The sequence below is a fragment of the Eschrichtius robustus genome, chromosome 13, assembly GCF_028021215.1.
Source record: "Eschrichtius robustus isolate mEscRob2 chromosome 13, mEscRob2.pri, whole genome shotgun sequence".
NCBI lineage: Eukaryota > Metazoa > Chordata > Mammalia > Artiodactyla > Eschrichtiidae > Eschrichtius > Eschrichtius robustus.
The window spans coordinates 958,287-974,301 of record NC_090836.1 but is presented as its reverse complement, the minus strand read 5'-3'; the positions used below and the strand labels follow the sequence as shown (position 1 = coordinate 974,301).

The following is a 16,015-nucleotide window of genomic DNA, read 5'->3' as shown; positions in this document are numbered from 1 at the left end:
AAAATAAAGGTAATAAGCAAGGGAAGCTAATTTCCATATTCCTCTTTTAAAAATACACTCAGGGACTTCCCTGGTTGCGCAGTGGCTGGGAGTCCGCCTGCCAATGCAGGGGACATGGGTTCAATCCTTTGTCTGGGAAGATCCCACATGCCACAAAGCAACTAAGCCCGTGTGCCACAACTACTGAAGCCCACGCACCTAGAGCCCGTGCTCCGCAACAAGAGAAGCCACCACAATGAGAAGCCCGCACACCTCAGTGAAGAGTGGCCCCCACTAGCTGCAACTAGAGAGAGCCTGCACGCAGCAGCAAAGACCCAATGCAGTAAAAAAAAAAAAAAAAACCACTCAGATCAAGAAATCCAGTAAAATCGATAGCTAGTGGGAAGCAGCCGCATAGCACAGGGAGATCAGCTCGGTGCTTTGTGACCACCTAGAGGGGTGGGATAGGGAGGGTGGGTGGGAGGGAAGGAGACGCGAGAGGGAAGAGATATGGGGATATATGTATATGTATAGCTGATTCACTTTGTTATAAAGCAGAAACTAACACACCATTGTAAAGCAATTATACTCCAATAAAGATGTTAAAAAAAATAAAAATAAAAATAAAGCTTAAAAAAAAGAAATCCAGGACTTCCCTGGTGGCACAGTGGTTAAGAATCCGCCTGCCAATGCAGGGGACACGGGTTCGAGCCCTGGTCCGGGGAGATCCCACATGCCGCGGAGCAGCTAAGCCCATGCGCCACAACTACTGAGCCTGCGCTCTAGAGCCCGCGAGCCACAACTACTGGGCCTGCGTGCCACAGCTACTGAAGCCCGCGTGCCTAGAGCCCATGCTCTGCAACGAGAAGCCACCGCAATGAGAAGCCCACGCACTGCAACGAAGAGTAGCCCCAGCTCGCTGCAACTAGAGAAAGCCCGCGCGCAGCAAAGACCCAGTGCAGCCAAAAATAAATAAGTAAATTAATTAAATTTAAAAAAAAAAAAAGAAAAGAAATCCAGAGCACACCAGTAAATGGTTTTTACAGTGATGGCAACTAAGACACTCTTCACCCTTTCACTTTGCATCTTGTTATTGAAGGTGATGATGGGTACTCAAAATACGCTGTATAAATTAAATGAATGGGTGGGTGGGATGAATTGGGAGATTGGGATTGACATATATACACTATTGATACTATGTATAAAATAGATAACTAATGAGAACCTACTGTATGGCTCAGGGAACTCTACTAAATGCTCTGTGGTGACCTAAATGGGAAGGAAATCCAAAAAAGAGGGGCTATATGTATACATATAGCTGATTCACCTTGCTGTACAGTAGAAACTAACACAACATTGTAAAGCAACTATACTCCAATAAAAATTAATAAAAATAAATAATTAGGGACTTCCCAGGTGGCACAATGGTTAAGACTCCACGCTCCCAATGCATGGGGCCCGGGTTCGATCCCTGGTTGGGGAACTAGATCCCACATGCATGCCACAACTAAGAGTTCGCATGCCACAACTAAGGAGCCCATGTGCTGCAACTAAGGAGCCAGCAAGCCTCAACTAAGGAGCCCACCAGCCGTCACTAAGGAGCCCGCCGGCCGCAACTAAGACCCGGCGCAACCAAATAAATAAATGAATGGGCTCATGCATACCCTGTTAGAGGGAGATTTCACTGCTATTATAGGACACCCCTCAGCTTGTTCAATTTTCTGTGCCCAACTTTGCAGCCTGAAGTGATATTCAACAGTCAAACCAATGAAGCACTAAGTAGATGCCTGGTACCCAATGAGAGACCAGGGGAAGACAGAGCTCCCCATGCTCAAGAAGATGATATTTGTTCTAAAAAAAAAGAAATAGATTTTAAGCTGTGAATGAAGACAGCCAGCTGTGTTTCTCACCACTTCAAGATACACCTTCCTCATGCAGCTCCCCAAATGCTCCAGCTCACGCTAGATATATTCCACTCTGAACTCTTCTCCAAAAGGAGAAGATGGACTGGATGACTTCTTAGAGCCCTTTATAACTTTCATATTATACAGCACACTTAGGCGCCATACCACACAGATAATCTTATCAATTGCATTAGAAACTCCTTGAGGCCAGAGACTGAGTTTTCTACCTAAACACATGTTTCTGTGTCGAATGGATCAAATTGGAGAGACAACACCGGGCCGGCTAAGGAGTTTGAGGCCAGATGTACACAACCCTGGGCACTTTGTCAACCAAAATAATGTGACCTTTAAACTGAGTAGGGAAGGTTTGAGGCCAAAGGGATGACACAAGGAGCTAAAATAATTAAAAAGGAAATTTAAAGAAATTAAGGATTGTAGTCCCTTTGAAAAGAGATTAAGGGAAGAACTCATTAAGATTCACCAGCTTCTGAATGGCTGGGAGAATTGAGATGCTACAAAGCTATTTGACCTGGTGTCAAGAACAAGGGGAGATGCCACAATAAGATAGGCCAGAGATGGACACGCCAGGAATTCGGAAAGGAATTTCAGAACAGAACAGCATAAACACGGACTGAGCAGCCCGGAGGCAACAAGATTCTTAGACACTGTTCCTAGAAGACAGCTGAGGAAGTGTTTCAGCGGCCAGTAAAATCCGGCGAGGTTCTGAGTCCTAAATCAAAGAGGGGCCCATGGTAGAAAGGACTCCCGCCCGCGCCCCTTTCAGTCTCCCCTGTTGAGAACCAGGTTAGCTAACATTTGCAATAATCTCCTTAACGGCTGCATGTGGTGTTAGAACGGCGTTTGCTAGGATGCAGCCGGAGCAGACAGAAGCCATCCTCCGGAGATGGCAGCCTCTCCTCTCCTCAGGGCTGGGCTGCATGGAGCCTTCCCGGCGGGTCGGAGGGTTTCCAGCCTGACGCTGCGGTTTCCTGGCGGTAACAGATTACCAGCCTTAAGGTCAAAAATAAAGAGAGTGGCTCACGCGGCCCTAGTCTCAGGCAGCCTGGCAGCTGCTGTGCAGGCACCACAGTCCCTGGAACAGGGGCCACGCTAAGGAGCTCGGGGAAAGGTGTGCACAGGTAAAAAGGGGACCCACGTTGCTTTGAGCATGGTTTCCACTTCAGTCTGGCTTTTAGGAAGGGTAATTAACTGGAGGAGCCTCTGGAAATGGAGGGACATTTACACAGAGCACAGCATGGTCAGCCAAAGAATTTCTGACCCATTCTCTATGCGCTGTGAATCCCTGTAGAGATTTTTTTTTTAATTTAAACTTTTTTTTTTTAAAAATTAAACTTTCTGCCACGTCCTCTCCCAGTCAACTCTCTCCTGTTGCCTCTGTCACCTTCTTCCCCATCCAGTGGCCAGCCCCTCCTTTTGGGTCCTCACTTCTGAAACTTGCTTGCAGAATATTCAAAACTGACAAGCTTCCCACGGAAGGTGAAGGGAACAGAATGTGGGAACCACAGGCTCCAGGGCAGCTGGGAAGGAGAGTCGGGGCAGAAGCTGGATGGCTGCTGGTAGAGGAAGGGGACCTAAGATAAGCACCAGTGACAGGAAAAGTGACATTTTCTCTAATCTCTTTGTAACACCTTTTGTTCACTCACTGCCGAGCTGCCCTCTATACCAGGGCAGTGTTGCTGGCCTTCAGCTGAAAATGATGAACATTTACCTGTGTGATTTCATTTGTACAGTACTTAGCTTGGTGTCATGTGAAATGAACTTGATAATATTATGATAGTTGCCAGAAACCAAAAGCCTAACACAATGAAAGGGAAAAATCAGGACTGGGGAAAAGAATCTCAAAAAATTGTATAGAAATCACTATAAAGCAGAGAAATGAAGTGGAAATAGAAAGTCAAGTTTATATGAAACACTTGAAAGTAATCATAAAATTAGGTGGTTAACTAGATAACACAGTAATAGCAACCACGCTGACACTTTAAAAATTATAATCTTCCACTACCGACCTTCTTTATGGTTAACAACATATGTTATAAATAAACTACAGGGATATATTGTACAGCATAGGGAATATAGCCAATACTTTATAATAACTATAAATGGAGTATAACTGTTAAAAATTGTGAACCAGGGGACTTCCCTGGTGGTCCAGTGGGTAAGACTCCACACTCCCAATGCAGGGGGCCTGGGTTCGATCCCTGGTTGGGGAACTAGATCCCTCATGCCGCAACTAAGACCCGGCGTGGCCAAATAAATATACAAATAATAAATAAATATTAAAAAAAGATTACACATTACAATTATAAAAAAAATTGTGAACCATTATGTTGTACACCTGTGACTTATATAATATTGTACATCAACTATATCTCAATTTAAAAAATGCTACATCCTAAAAAAATATGTTCAGAGAGTAACTAGTGTTTCCTGTGAACATATTAGTAACACACCCATATGTTTATTTCACAAACACTTATTTACGACCAATTATTTGTAGCCTGCTCTAAGGAGGACAGTCCATGGGCTGTTCCCTAGGGAAGAGCTGGGATTTTTCTTGGTGAAACCAAGCATACATGAAAGACGTAGGTTGGAAAATGCTGCCGTAGGCCAGAGTGTTCAGGGACACCTGCCTGGAGGTGCAGGCAGAGGGAGGGTGTGGACCCGCCGAGGCTGGTGATCCAGAGGTTCATAGTGGTTGGGGAGTCCTGGGCACGTGGGTAACCGCAGACCTGTCTGCCCAACACAGCATCCACAAGCCACAAGTGCCCAATGGAGCACTGAGACACAGCTGGTCCTAACTGAGATGCGCATTTAAATGTAAAATACACACCAGATTCCAAAAAATCTGGTATGAAGAAAAATGCATGTAGAGTATCTCACTGATATATTTTTTAAAATATTTATTTATTTATTTGGTTGCACCGGGTCTTAGTCGTGGCATGTGGGATCTAGTTCTCTGACCAGGGATTGAACCCAGTCCCCCTGCATTGGGAGTGTGGAGCCAGGGAAGCTCCATTGGGTGGTCCATTGGGACCACCAGGGAAGTCCCAATTTTTCCTTCACTCTTTTTTTTTTTTTAAATCTTCTGGCCATGCTGAGAGGCATGCGGGGATCTTAGCTCCCCAACCACGGATCGAACCCGCACCCCCTGCATTGGCAGGGCAGAGTCTTAACCACTGGACCACCAGAGAAGTACCTCTCATGGATATTTTTAATACTGATAACACGTGTTGAAATTATAATATTGTGGGTATACTGGGTTTAAGAAAACATTAAATTTACCTTCTTGGAACTGAAGCAGTTCTAAGAAGATAAATCCAGCTATGCTGGTGAGACAGAGGAGGTTGGGGAGAAACCAGAGGAAAGAGAACCGTTAGGAGGCTTCTCAAATAGGGAGATGAAAGGACCCAGGTTGGGGTGGAGACTGGGGGTGTCAAAAAGAAGTGGGGGGACTTCCCTGGTGGTCCAGAGGTTAAGGATCCGCGCTCCCAACGTAGGGGGCCCAGCGTTTGATCCCTGGGCAAGGAACTAGATTGCGCATGACACAACTAAGACCCCGCGCAGCCAAATAAATAAAGGGTGTGTGACTTGAGGAGAAAAATTCAGAGCTAGTTTTCCTCCTTCCTTTTAACATGTTGAGTTTAAGGTGATGGGAAACATCCAATTGGCATATGGGGGAAATGACCCTGGAGCTCAGGAGAAAAGCTAAGCTGAGGATGGATTCGTCTGCACTTGGTTGAATCTGCGAACGCGGAACCACAGATACGGGGCTGACCCCACTACACCATTTTATAAAAGGGACTTCGGTGACTTTTGTTATCCGAGGGGGTCTTGAAGTCAATCCCCTGACAATACGACTGTATGGAGAAAGGCATGACCTTTGAGACTGCCTGAATGAGGTCCAGGAGGGAGAAAGCTGAAAGGCAGAGGAAGGAATGAAGGAAGGTAAGCAAGTCGACACCAGGCATTTAAAGGAGTTCTGAATTTCTTATGGTTTTATGTCATCATTAAATAATCAAATTCATCATTTAATTGCTGTGTATTAGGGAGGATTCCACCCGTGCGCCCCCAAGTCTAATCTGGTTGAGAAGACTTCCCCAACTACAGTAAAAGATTTAAGTGGCACTTCAATTAAGTAACAGAAAGATGACCCAAGGAGGTGGTTGATAAGTGAATCATACAAACTATGGTTTCTTGAGTCAGAGTACCTGGAGAGATACCCCCAAGCTAGGGTGTTTCGGGGAAGCCATACAGAGGAGGTGAGTTTTGAGTGGGTCATGATTGGAGAGGTTGAGTTGTCTTTGCAGGCAATTGAAAGGGCGGGATCAAAAGGGAGGAGCAGGAAGATCCTGGCAGGCGAGTGAACCAGTTTGGCAGGAGGGAAGGAGTCACTGGTTGGATGAGGTGGGGGTGGGGATCGCAGGTGAGGCTGGGGAGGCAGGTGGGAGCCAAACTGTGGCTTTAGTAAGACTTGAATGGACTTTCACGCTCAAGGGAGAGTCATAGAGTTTTGAGCAGGTGAATGACATGATTAAATTTAAATTTTAGAACGTTAATCTGGCTCTACTTTAAAGGTGAAAGCTATAGGGCTCAGGGACCATTAGTTCAGCCCCTCCTCGCAGGTGAAATACATACGTGCGAGATTAAGCCTTTTCTAAGAGACAGCCAAATTTCCTGGCTACTAATATAACTCACTTTCCACAATTTCTAAAATGTTAAAATTAGCCTGACTTACAGCCCTCTGTGGGAATAGGTACACTATGGAAGGCAGCTCTCTACTGAGACAGGAGGCTGTGTGTGAGGGTGTGCTAAGACTTTGTGAGGTGCCTGGACTTCAGGTGTGCGGACAACTTAAGTGAGAGAATAATGGTTCTGTGTCACTCCAGCTCCAGCTGGGTTCCTGGGCTGAAACGAGGAGCACCCACGTCAGCGTGGTCAGGCAAAGGGGTAGGAAGGGCAACTTGAGTAGGAGAGAGAAGCAGTGTAATCCGCCTGGATGAACAGTTAGATTTGAATTCTAGTCCTGGTTAGCGGGGCTTATGGAAGAAACCACACTTTTGTCACACCCCTTCCAAGGTTCAAATAATTGTTTTTAGCTGATCTTATAGAATTTGTATTTCCCAAAGAAATGGTGTTAGAAAACGGTGGTTAGTTTCCTAGATCATCCTCCAGGAACCTATAAAAATCCCATAATAGCTGAAATTACTGCATATTTTGCAAAGAGAAACACAAATATTTTTTGTCACATTAATTAATAAGCGAAACAGGTTAGCCAAACTAAGTATTGTGTGTGTTTTTAAGGGGAAACATTTAATTGGAAGATGATATGGAACTGAAGGTGGCGGGGAATCTGGAAGAGAATTTCTTTTGGCACTTCCAAGGTCATCTGAGATCAACAGCGCTGGCTCACAAACAGAGAGAAAGGGAAAGAAAGTATGAGCTGTGTCTTCTGGGAACAGGATAGGATACAAGTGGTGTTTGGAGGGTGAGGAGTGGGCGGGGCTGGAAAAGGCGTGGGAGGCAGCCCTCGGAGTCCGCGGGAGAAGGGAGGAGACCAGTGTCTGGGGAGGCACAGAGTTAGGGATCCATGTCCCAGGAGGTTAGGCGGAAGCCGCGCGGGGGAAAGGTGGGGCAAACGTTGAAGGGTTCAGGGTATCGGTTCCAACAGAGCAGGAGGGAGGGGTGGGTGCAAACGCGAGGCTCTAGCTGGAGCCCCAGCGCAGGGAACCCCGAGGAGATACAGAAGACCTCTGGGCTGGAGGGCCAGGACCGGCTCTGGCCCGGTGAGAGCACAGTGGACCAGAGCTAGAGAAGGAGAGAAAGAAAGAGGCCCGCCCATGTGGACACCGAGGCAACCCTCAGATGAAGAAGGCAGCCTGGGGGCGAGGGTGCTGAGGAGGGGCCCTCGGCCACCACCAGGGCTCCCCGCCTCCAGGACAGTCTGGCTGGATTCCAGGACCGGGCCGTGGTGTGGGGAGAGTAACCCAGTCTTGTCACCTTTCTGCTTCCTGCAATGTGGTGGCCTAGGCGCTGCGGCTACCAGGCTGGCGGCCGGATCACGGAGAGGCAGGGAAGGAGGACAAGGATGAAGGGCAGAGGGAGGAGCCGGAAGGAGATCCGGGAAAAGGGGGGGAAGCAGAGGCAGGAGGTAATGGATTAGAAACAAACGTGAAGGGAAGCAGGAAGCTTACACAAAAGAGAGGGAAAGGTGTGCAAGTCAGGCTGACCCGTGGGGAAATGAAGACGGACAGGGGAAGAAAGTCCCGAAAACGTCTAATTCAGGTGTGTCACCCTTCCCACACCTCAGCTGTCAACAGGGCATCTGCCGAGGAGCCGCGCGTTCAACACACAAAAATGCAGCCTCTGCTCCTGGGGACGTTTAGATATGGGCTCATTTTGGTCAAAGATTAAAACACACGGTAGAATCTGAGGGTGAATTTTAAACCAGCCAATAGTTCCAGGTAATAGAAGAGCAGAACTGCGTAAGCTTGGGGCAGGGGGCGGGGGGGGAGGCAGAGTGAGCCAGTGTTGGATGAAGTATTTTCTTTCATGAAAGATACAGTTAGATACACATTTTAAGATTTTTTTTTTTTAATGCTGCCTTATAAAAACAGAACAGGTTACCAAAATGACGGGAATAAAGTGAGGGAGAGAATTATCCGGAGGCGCACTCCACAACGCCCCAGCTGAGTGCGGCCACCGCGCGGGTTCCGCGCCCTAAGGTCCCCGCGTGGATCCCCGAGCGGCCGAGCCGGGGCCGGGACGGGAGCGCGGGAGCCCGGTGCCCCCCGGGCCGGCAGGACGCGCCCGCAGCGCCCCGCGCGCCCCCGGGCGTCGCACGTGCGCCTTCAGGCGTGGTCTCAGCCGGCCGGGCGGGGGCGGGGGGCAGGCGGCCCGTGGGCTCTGCCCGGGTGCGGGGTCCGCCCCCTTGTCCTCCCACCTTCCCCTTTCCCCCTCGCCCTTCCCCCTTCCCCCTCAACCGCCGCCCCAGCCCCACGTGCGCGCAGCCCCACGAGGCGCCTCCAGCCCGCCAGCTTCCGAGGGGCGCGACCCCCGGCCACGTGGGGGCGGGGCCCGGCGGGGGCGGGGGGCGGTGCTCGCCCGCGGCCCCTCCTCCCGGCCCTCGGGCGCCCCTCCCCCGCCCGTGCGCGGCCCGCGGGCGGCGGGCGGGGGCGGGGGCGGGGTTGTTGTTGTGCCGAAGTCCCGCCCCCGCCCGCCCCCGGCCCATCTGTTCCCCGCGGGCCGCGGCGACATTGTGCGGGCTGGGCGGCCGGGCCGCCGCGCGATGGGCCCGGGGCAGCCGCCTCGGTAGCTCGGCCGGAGCGGCGCCGGGAGCGGGCGGGCGGGCGGCGGGCGCGGAGGCGGCGGCGCGGCCGGAGATGCGCCCCGAGGAGGGCGGCGCGGCCGGGCTGGGCGAGCTGCGCTCGTGGTGGGAAGTGCCGGCCATCGCGCACTTCTGCTCGCTCTTCCGCACGGCGTTCCGCCTGCCGGACTTCGAGATTGAGGTGCGCGGGCCGGGCCGGGGTCGGGGGTCGGAACCCGGGTGGGCTTCGGGGCGGCGGGGGCGCGCGGGGACCTCTGAGGGGTTGAGTCTGAGGGGCTGAGTGGGGGGCTGAGGGCGGGGAGCGCCCCAGGGCGGCCCGGGAGGGCGGGGGTCGGGGTCCGGGCTGAGGGGACCGGGCGGCGGGGAAAGTTGGGCCGTTACTCCCGGCGGCGTCCCTGCGAGCGCGGCGCGGGGCCGGGCGGCCGGGGAAGCGGACGGCGGGCTTTGTGGGGCCGGGCAGCGGGCGGGCGCCCCTGGCCGGCGCCCCGACCCCTCCCCCGGCCGCCTGGGGTCGAGCGCGCGCGGCCGGCCGGTGCCGCGGCCCCGGACAAAGGTGCGGCACCGGCGCGGCCGGGCGGGCGAGCGGGGCGGTGGGTCCGCCGCTCGAGGGAGGCGCGCCCGGCGGCGGAGGGTGCGCGCGGGCGGGCGGCAACAATGCGGCGGCCTCCGGGTGCGGGGGGCCCGGCGCCGCACGCCGTTTTCAAAGTTGGGACGTGACTCGGACGAGCACGGCTTTTTCTAAAAACGTGAGCGGGACGATGGCTCCCGCCGACTGAGGAGGAGAAACGACAGATTAGGGAATGCCGAGCGTCAGGACTTGCGCCCCAGCCGTCCCGAGGACCCCGTGTTTCCTTTTAGTTGGTGAAAATCCTCAGCACTTTAATTCTGCTGCTCAAAATGGTGGCTGCGGTGGGAGGTGTTGTGGTGACAATGCCGTGGTGGTGCCGCTAAACTTGCCCCTGCCCCATTTTCTCCCTGAAACGTAATAGGACTGAGGTGCTGCTGAATTACGGGTTTAGAGTTTAAGAACCCAGTCTAAAAATACTGTGGAAAAATTTCATCTTGCAAAAATCCATGTATTCCGATTTTGCTGACGGAAAAATAGAAGTAATCTTGCCCGAAGTTGTTACAGAAGTCGAGTAATCTATAAATAACGTTTTATGTTCTAAGTAATGAACCTGTGGTTTCTAAGTATTAGCAGCTTGAATTCCTAAAGGCAGAGTAACCTGATCTGAGAGGTCCAATCTGTGTGTATAACAGAAATGAAAAATCGTTGTTACAGGTGAATAATCAGGGCCACTTGAGATGCTTGTGTTCTCTTCGGAGCCCAGTATTTCTTGGAAGTGACACTTTTTTGGTGGTGGTTGTAGTTAAAATGTGTGCTATTTGAAGTGTATACAACACGAATGAATATTTGGAATCCAACGTATACGTATTTTGGTAATTATCCGTATCTGTTTATAATTTGGAGATGTTGTTCCCTAGATGGATACCTAAGGATAGTGACTTTTACCTCTGCAGTCCTTGTGTAATCCTTTTCACATGTGTTTTGATGAATGCAAAGTTTAATAACAAAGTTTTCAGTAATTGTCAGAAATTAAAAATTTTAAAGTAATTTTTAGGCTTCTAGCAAATTTGACTCCGTTGAGTGCAGAACTCACTGAGAACATGATCAATTTTGATTCTCTAAGTATAAGTAAATAGATTTATTTTTATTTTGCTTAAGTGATTTTTTTTTTAAATCTAATAGTTTGTCCTGCAAGTTTGAAAAACAATCCCTTGGTTAGAGTTTATGATGCACTGGAGGAGCCTTTTTAAAAACAAACAAACAAGAAACAATACTACTCAGTTGGACAGCTGCAAAGGCCCTATAAAATCTTAATTTACTGCAACTTTAAAAGATAGAAATGATGAATAATACCAAGTGGTAGAAGCTGGGTATCAGCTTTTTTAGGAAACCATTTTTCAGCTGTGGGAAAGAACTCATCTTACCCTTGACCACCAAGCTAAACCCATGGATTTATAGAAAATTTAGGAAGCAGAATCTTCAAGGACTTGGCTTCTATTTATCTAAAGCAAGGCAATCTCTTAGATAGCTGAAGGGCTGGGAGCATTCATGCTGCAATTCTGCAAGAGGTCAAGACCTCCCACTTAGAGAACTGGTCCCCAAAGCATGGATATTTTTATTTTTGCATGTAAGAAAACCTTTTTACTCTGTTAATTAGCCTTGAATGTACAGGATTTCTTTAGAAGAGTCAATATACCAGATTCTTGTTTTTTGGGATATGTTTAGGGACTTGTATGTTGCTGCCCCCCAAATACGGGTCCTGTAATCATCAGACCAAAAATCTGCGAATGTGTAGATACGCTTTAAGTTCAAATTTTCTGATTTTAAAAACAATGCATAATCATTATATAAGACTTGAGAGTCATTATAGGTAAGAGAATTAAATCACCCATAATCCCGCCACTCAGAGATAAAAGCTGTTAACTGTTAACATTGTATCCCACCACTCAGGGATAAAAGCTGTTAGCTGTTAACATATTTAGAAATTCCCAAACATGCTCACACATGTATTTGTGCCCTGGATTAAGTGGTGTTTTAATTTTTCAGATGAGGAGATTGAGGTGTAGCTGGACAACAGTAGATGAATGATACTGAATTCAGTAGTTGGTATTATGAAATATCTATAACTAGCTGCTTAACTGGATGGATTACCAAAGAAGCTCATGGCACACCTTCTTTGCCTCAGAAGATTATCAAATTCAGAACCACTTCATTTATATCAAGTGTTCTATAATTGTTTTAACATTCTAGTGGGTTAGGCTGGTTAACGTTTTGTCCTGATTTGAGAATGAAGAATGGTGAATTGATCTCCTGAAAGATTTAGTACTGGGACTTCCCTGGTGGTGTAGTGGTTAAGAATCCGCCTGCCAATGCAGGGGACACGGGTTCGAGCCCGGGGCCGGGGAGATCCCACATGCCGCGGAGCGACTAAGCCAGGACGCCACCACTACTGAGCCTGCGTTCTAGAGCCCGTGAGCCACAACTACTGAGCCTGCGTGCCGCAACTACTGAAGGCCACGTGCCTAGAGCCCGTGCTCCACAGCAAGAGAAGCCACCGCAATGAGAAGCCCGCGCACCGCAACAAAGAGTAGCCCCCGCTCGCCACAACCAGAGAAAGCCCGCGCGCAGCAACGAAGACCCAATGCAGCCAAAAATAAATAAATAAGTAAATTTGTTAGGGGGAAAAAAAAGATTTAGTACTAATTTTTTTTCCGCTAGCCAAGTGATCTTTATACAGTGAATAGCGTGTCTTACTTAACCAGAGTAAGGTAAGGGACGATAAACCATCTTCAGTAATCTGGTCTGGAGTTAATCATGGTGGGTGTAGGGTTGCAGGGGGAAATCCCATCATAAACATTTTGGGCATATTTTCTCTAGAGAACCATGGGGCCTCCAGGTGGTTATTTGAAAATGGTCATGTAGAATTGTCTGGTTCATATAGTAGCGGCATGATGAAAATAATCTGATGGTCCTGTCTACTTTTTTTTCTTGAGCTTCCTGCTTTGAGTACAGAATCCTTTGCCTTCCTTGTTGTGGTTGTATGTGGGTTAAGTCCCTCACCTCATCAGCATGATGATCTGGGGGCAGTGTCTTTAATTCAGATTCCTGTTGGTGTTTCCTTGGATCCAGCCTCTTGAATCAAGAGCTCTAGGCATGAATTATGAAACATGAAAGTAAGTGATAAAACTTGCTGAGAGTAACTTATTAGTACATGAGGCCTATCAGTGGTCTCTGAGCCTGGGGCCTAAGGATGGGTTATAGGAGATTTTGTGTTGGTGTACATATGTGTACTTTGTCACTTTCATCAAACTTTGAAAGAGATCCCAACCATACAAAGGCTAAAAGGCCTTAAACTAGATGAAAGATTTAAGTTGGCCTTGAATAGGGGAACCAGAAGGCTAGTTTCACAACACAAGATGCCCTGGACCAGGAGTTAGGAAACTTGAATTCTTATTACTAGCTTTGCCCCTACCTACCTCTGTGACCTTCAGCAGGTCAAATAGCCTAATGAAAAAGGACACTTGTATAGTACTTTGTACATTTTCCAAATGTTATTTTATTCATAGCCATCCTTAACCATCACTGGGAGGTGGGGATTATCCTAATTTTGCAGATGAGGAAATTGGAAGGTTAGAGAGGCTAAGTTTCTTGCACAGACTCTCACCTGGATCTCAGGTTCTTTGGTACCAAATTCTTTGCTACTGCTGCTACGTCGCACTGCTTCTACTTTAATTTTCACCATCTATAAAATGAAGGGCTAGACATAGAAGTAATGGCCAAGATTCCACAGTGCAAATGTACAGTTCTTTGGTTCTTAATAACGTGGGGTACAGAAGATCCTTTTTAAAACTTCTGCTGGGGCTTCCCTGCTGGCGCAGTGGTTAAGAATCCGCCTGCCAATGCAGGGGACGCGGGTTCGAGCCCTGGTCCGGGAAGATCCCACATGCTGCGGAGCAACTAAGCCCATGTGTCACAGCTACTGAGCCTGTGCTCTAGAGTCCCCGAGCCACAACTATTGAAGCCCGCGTGCCTAGAGCCCCTGCTCGGCAACAAGATAAGCCACCGCAATGAGAAGACTGCACACCGCAATGAAGAGTAGCCCCAGCTCTCTGCAACTAGAGGAAGCCCGTGCACAGGAAGGAAGACCCAACGCAGCCAAAAATAAATAAATAAAATAATTAAAAGAAAAACCAAAACTTCTGCTGAATACAGAGGGACAAGTTCATGATTTCATTTGTTTCTTTCAGCAAATAATTATTGAGCATCCATTATGTGCTAGATGCAGTGTATTAGGTGCTGGAGGTACAGATGTGAACATAACAAAAAAATACCTGCCCTCTTTAGTGGAAGGAGACAGATAATAATAAACAAATTGGCATAGAGAGAGCCAAGTTGAGGGGGTAGGTTGTTGGAATTTAAAATAGGGTGATTAGGTGTGGGTGGCCTCATTGAGAAGGATGGTATTTGAGCAGGACTGAAGGAAATAGGGGATTTAAGATTATTTAAAAACTAGTAGTTTGTGGGACTTCCCTGGCGGTCCAGTGGTTAAGACTCCACGCTTCCACTGCAGGGGTGCAGGTTCGATCCCTGGTCAGGGAACTAAGATCCCGCATGCCGCTTGGCGCTGCCAAAAAAGAAGAAGAAAAATTAGTAGTTTGTCAGAGTAACCTATTGAATGGAAAATACCAGATGATAAATGTCTTCTAAGACTCAGGGTGTGCTCCTTCTCTGAGGAGGGAAGGCCAAGAACAGGATGGGAATTCCAGAGGGGCAGATCTTGAAACCCACAAAAGGGGACTGTTCCGTGAGAGTGTCACTCAACCCAAAGTGAACACTGGATCCTTTTCTGCTTAGACCAGTGTCTTGAAGAGGAAGTCCTCTTCTTCATCTTCACTTGCCTGCACGTGAAGCTTCAAAGCTTCAAACTGGGAGCTTCTCCAGTTGTAGAAAGGGTAATAACCTCTCATCTCTGAAGGACAGCCCATGTTAGCACCTGGCTTGCTCTACCACGGAAGTTCAGTTTGGTCTTGCTTAATTTTCTGGAACACAGAGGGGAAGCCTAAAATACGACCTGGCAGCATGGCAGCATTTGGTACAACTGCCTATCTGCCCTTTGATCAGGAGAGGCCGACTGCTGGATTCTCGTGGTGTGTTGGGCTGGGGGTAAGAATGAGGAGCTCTGGCAGAGTGCTGGAAAACTGCCAGTGTGCAGGGTGGTTTAGGTAAAAAGTGGGTGTGGACAGAGCCCAGGGGGACAGAGGGCACAGCTTCTGACTAGATGGTCTTAGATCTAGTTGATGGGATTGAAAATACTTTCAAAAGGGATCAAGCAGAGAGAGCCGAAAACCTGGACTGTGGGCCACCTCTGTCATTAACTGAAGCTGTGATCTTAGGCAGATCACTTGGTTTCAGATGCCCCAATCTATAAAAAGGCAATTGTGGACTAGGTAATTCCTAGGTTTTTCCTCTGTCCAACGTGCTATGATTCCCTTCGGATGTTTCTCAGCATGCAGGGCACAGGTAACTGATCCAGAAAGCCACCGACCTTCCTGGTTAGGACCAAAGTTATGAGCTGTGTTGGGGTCCGTGTCTTACAAATTAATTTTGTACCAAAGCTGCGAATCCATACTTGATGTGTTTGTGGATTATATGAATTTGTTTTTCTGTGGAGATCTTGTCTGCATATGTGTTACTTTGAGGGTAGCTTAATTGATGTTTTCACTGTCTTCGAGGTCCTCAAACTAAGATTTTGTATTTTGAGATTATGAGGAACTCTGGAGGATGAAGGTCTTGAATTGTGTTCTTTTCCGTTCGCTTCCGTTTGTTCACTTAAATTGAACAGCATTCACACTTAGAACTTTGAATGGAGACTGGTTGAAGGTTCTGGCCTGGGGCTCGCCTCTCATTTGACAGTGAAAGTTTCCAGATACCTGTTCTCCCCTTCCCCGTATTTTCCTGTTTCATTGGACTCTTTCTTGCATCCTTTCATCATGTCTTCTCTATAGGAGCCTCTAACAAATACTAGTTTATACCGGAAAACTCGGGAAGGTTTTTTCTCGTAGTTCTTAGATCGAGACAGGAGTAGTTGGATGGTGGTACCAAGCTCAGGATTCTCCCAACCTCGCACTGTGACATTCGGGGCCGGACTACAGCCCCGTGAGTGGCGGGGCCGCGTGCAGCCAAGGACGTGGCGCCTCCCAGAGTCCGCCCTCCTCGGTC

General features: G+C 48.6%; 1 protein-coding gene across 1 annotated transcript in view; it reads left to right on the top strand.

Annotated features, from left to right (window-relative positions):
- Window positions 1–9,283: 9,283 nt before the first annotated feature.
- CECR2 (CECR2 histone acetyl-lysine reader) overlaps window positions 9,284–16,015 on the top strand; it is a 151,462-nt gene continuing 144,730 nt past the window's right edge. Inside the window, 1 exon segment of the mRNA XM_068560773.1 lies at window positions 9,284–9,409. Coding sequence (XP_068416874.1) covers window positions 9,284–9,409 — 126 coding nt within the window.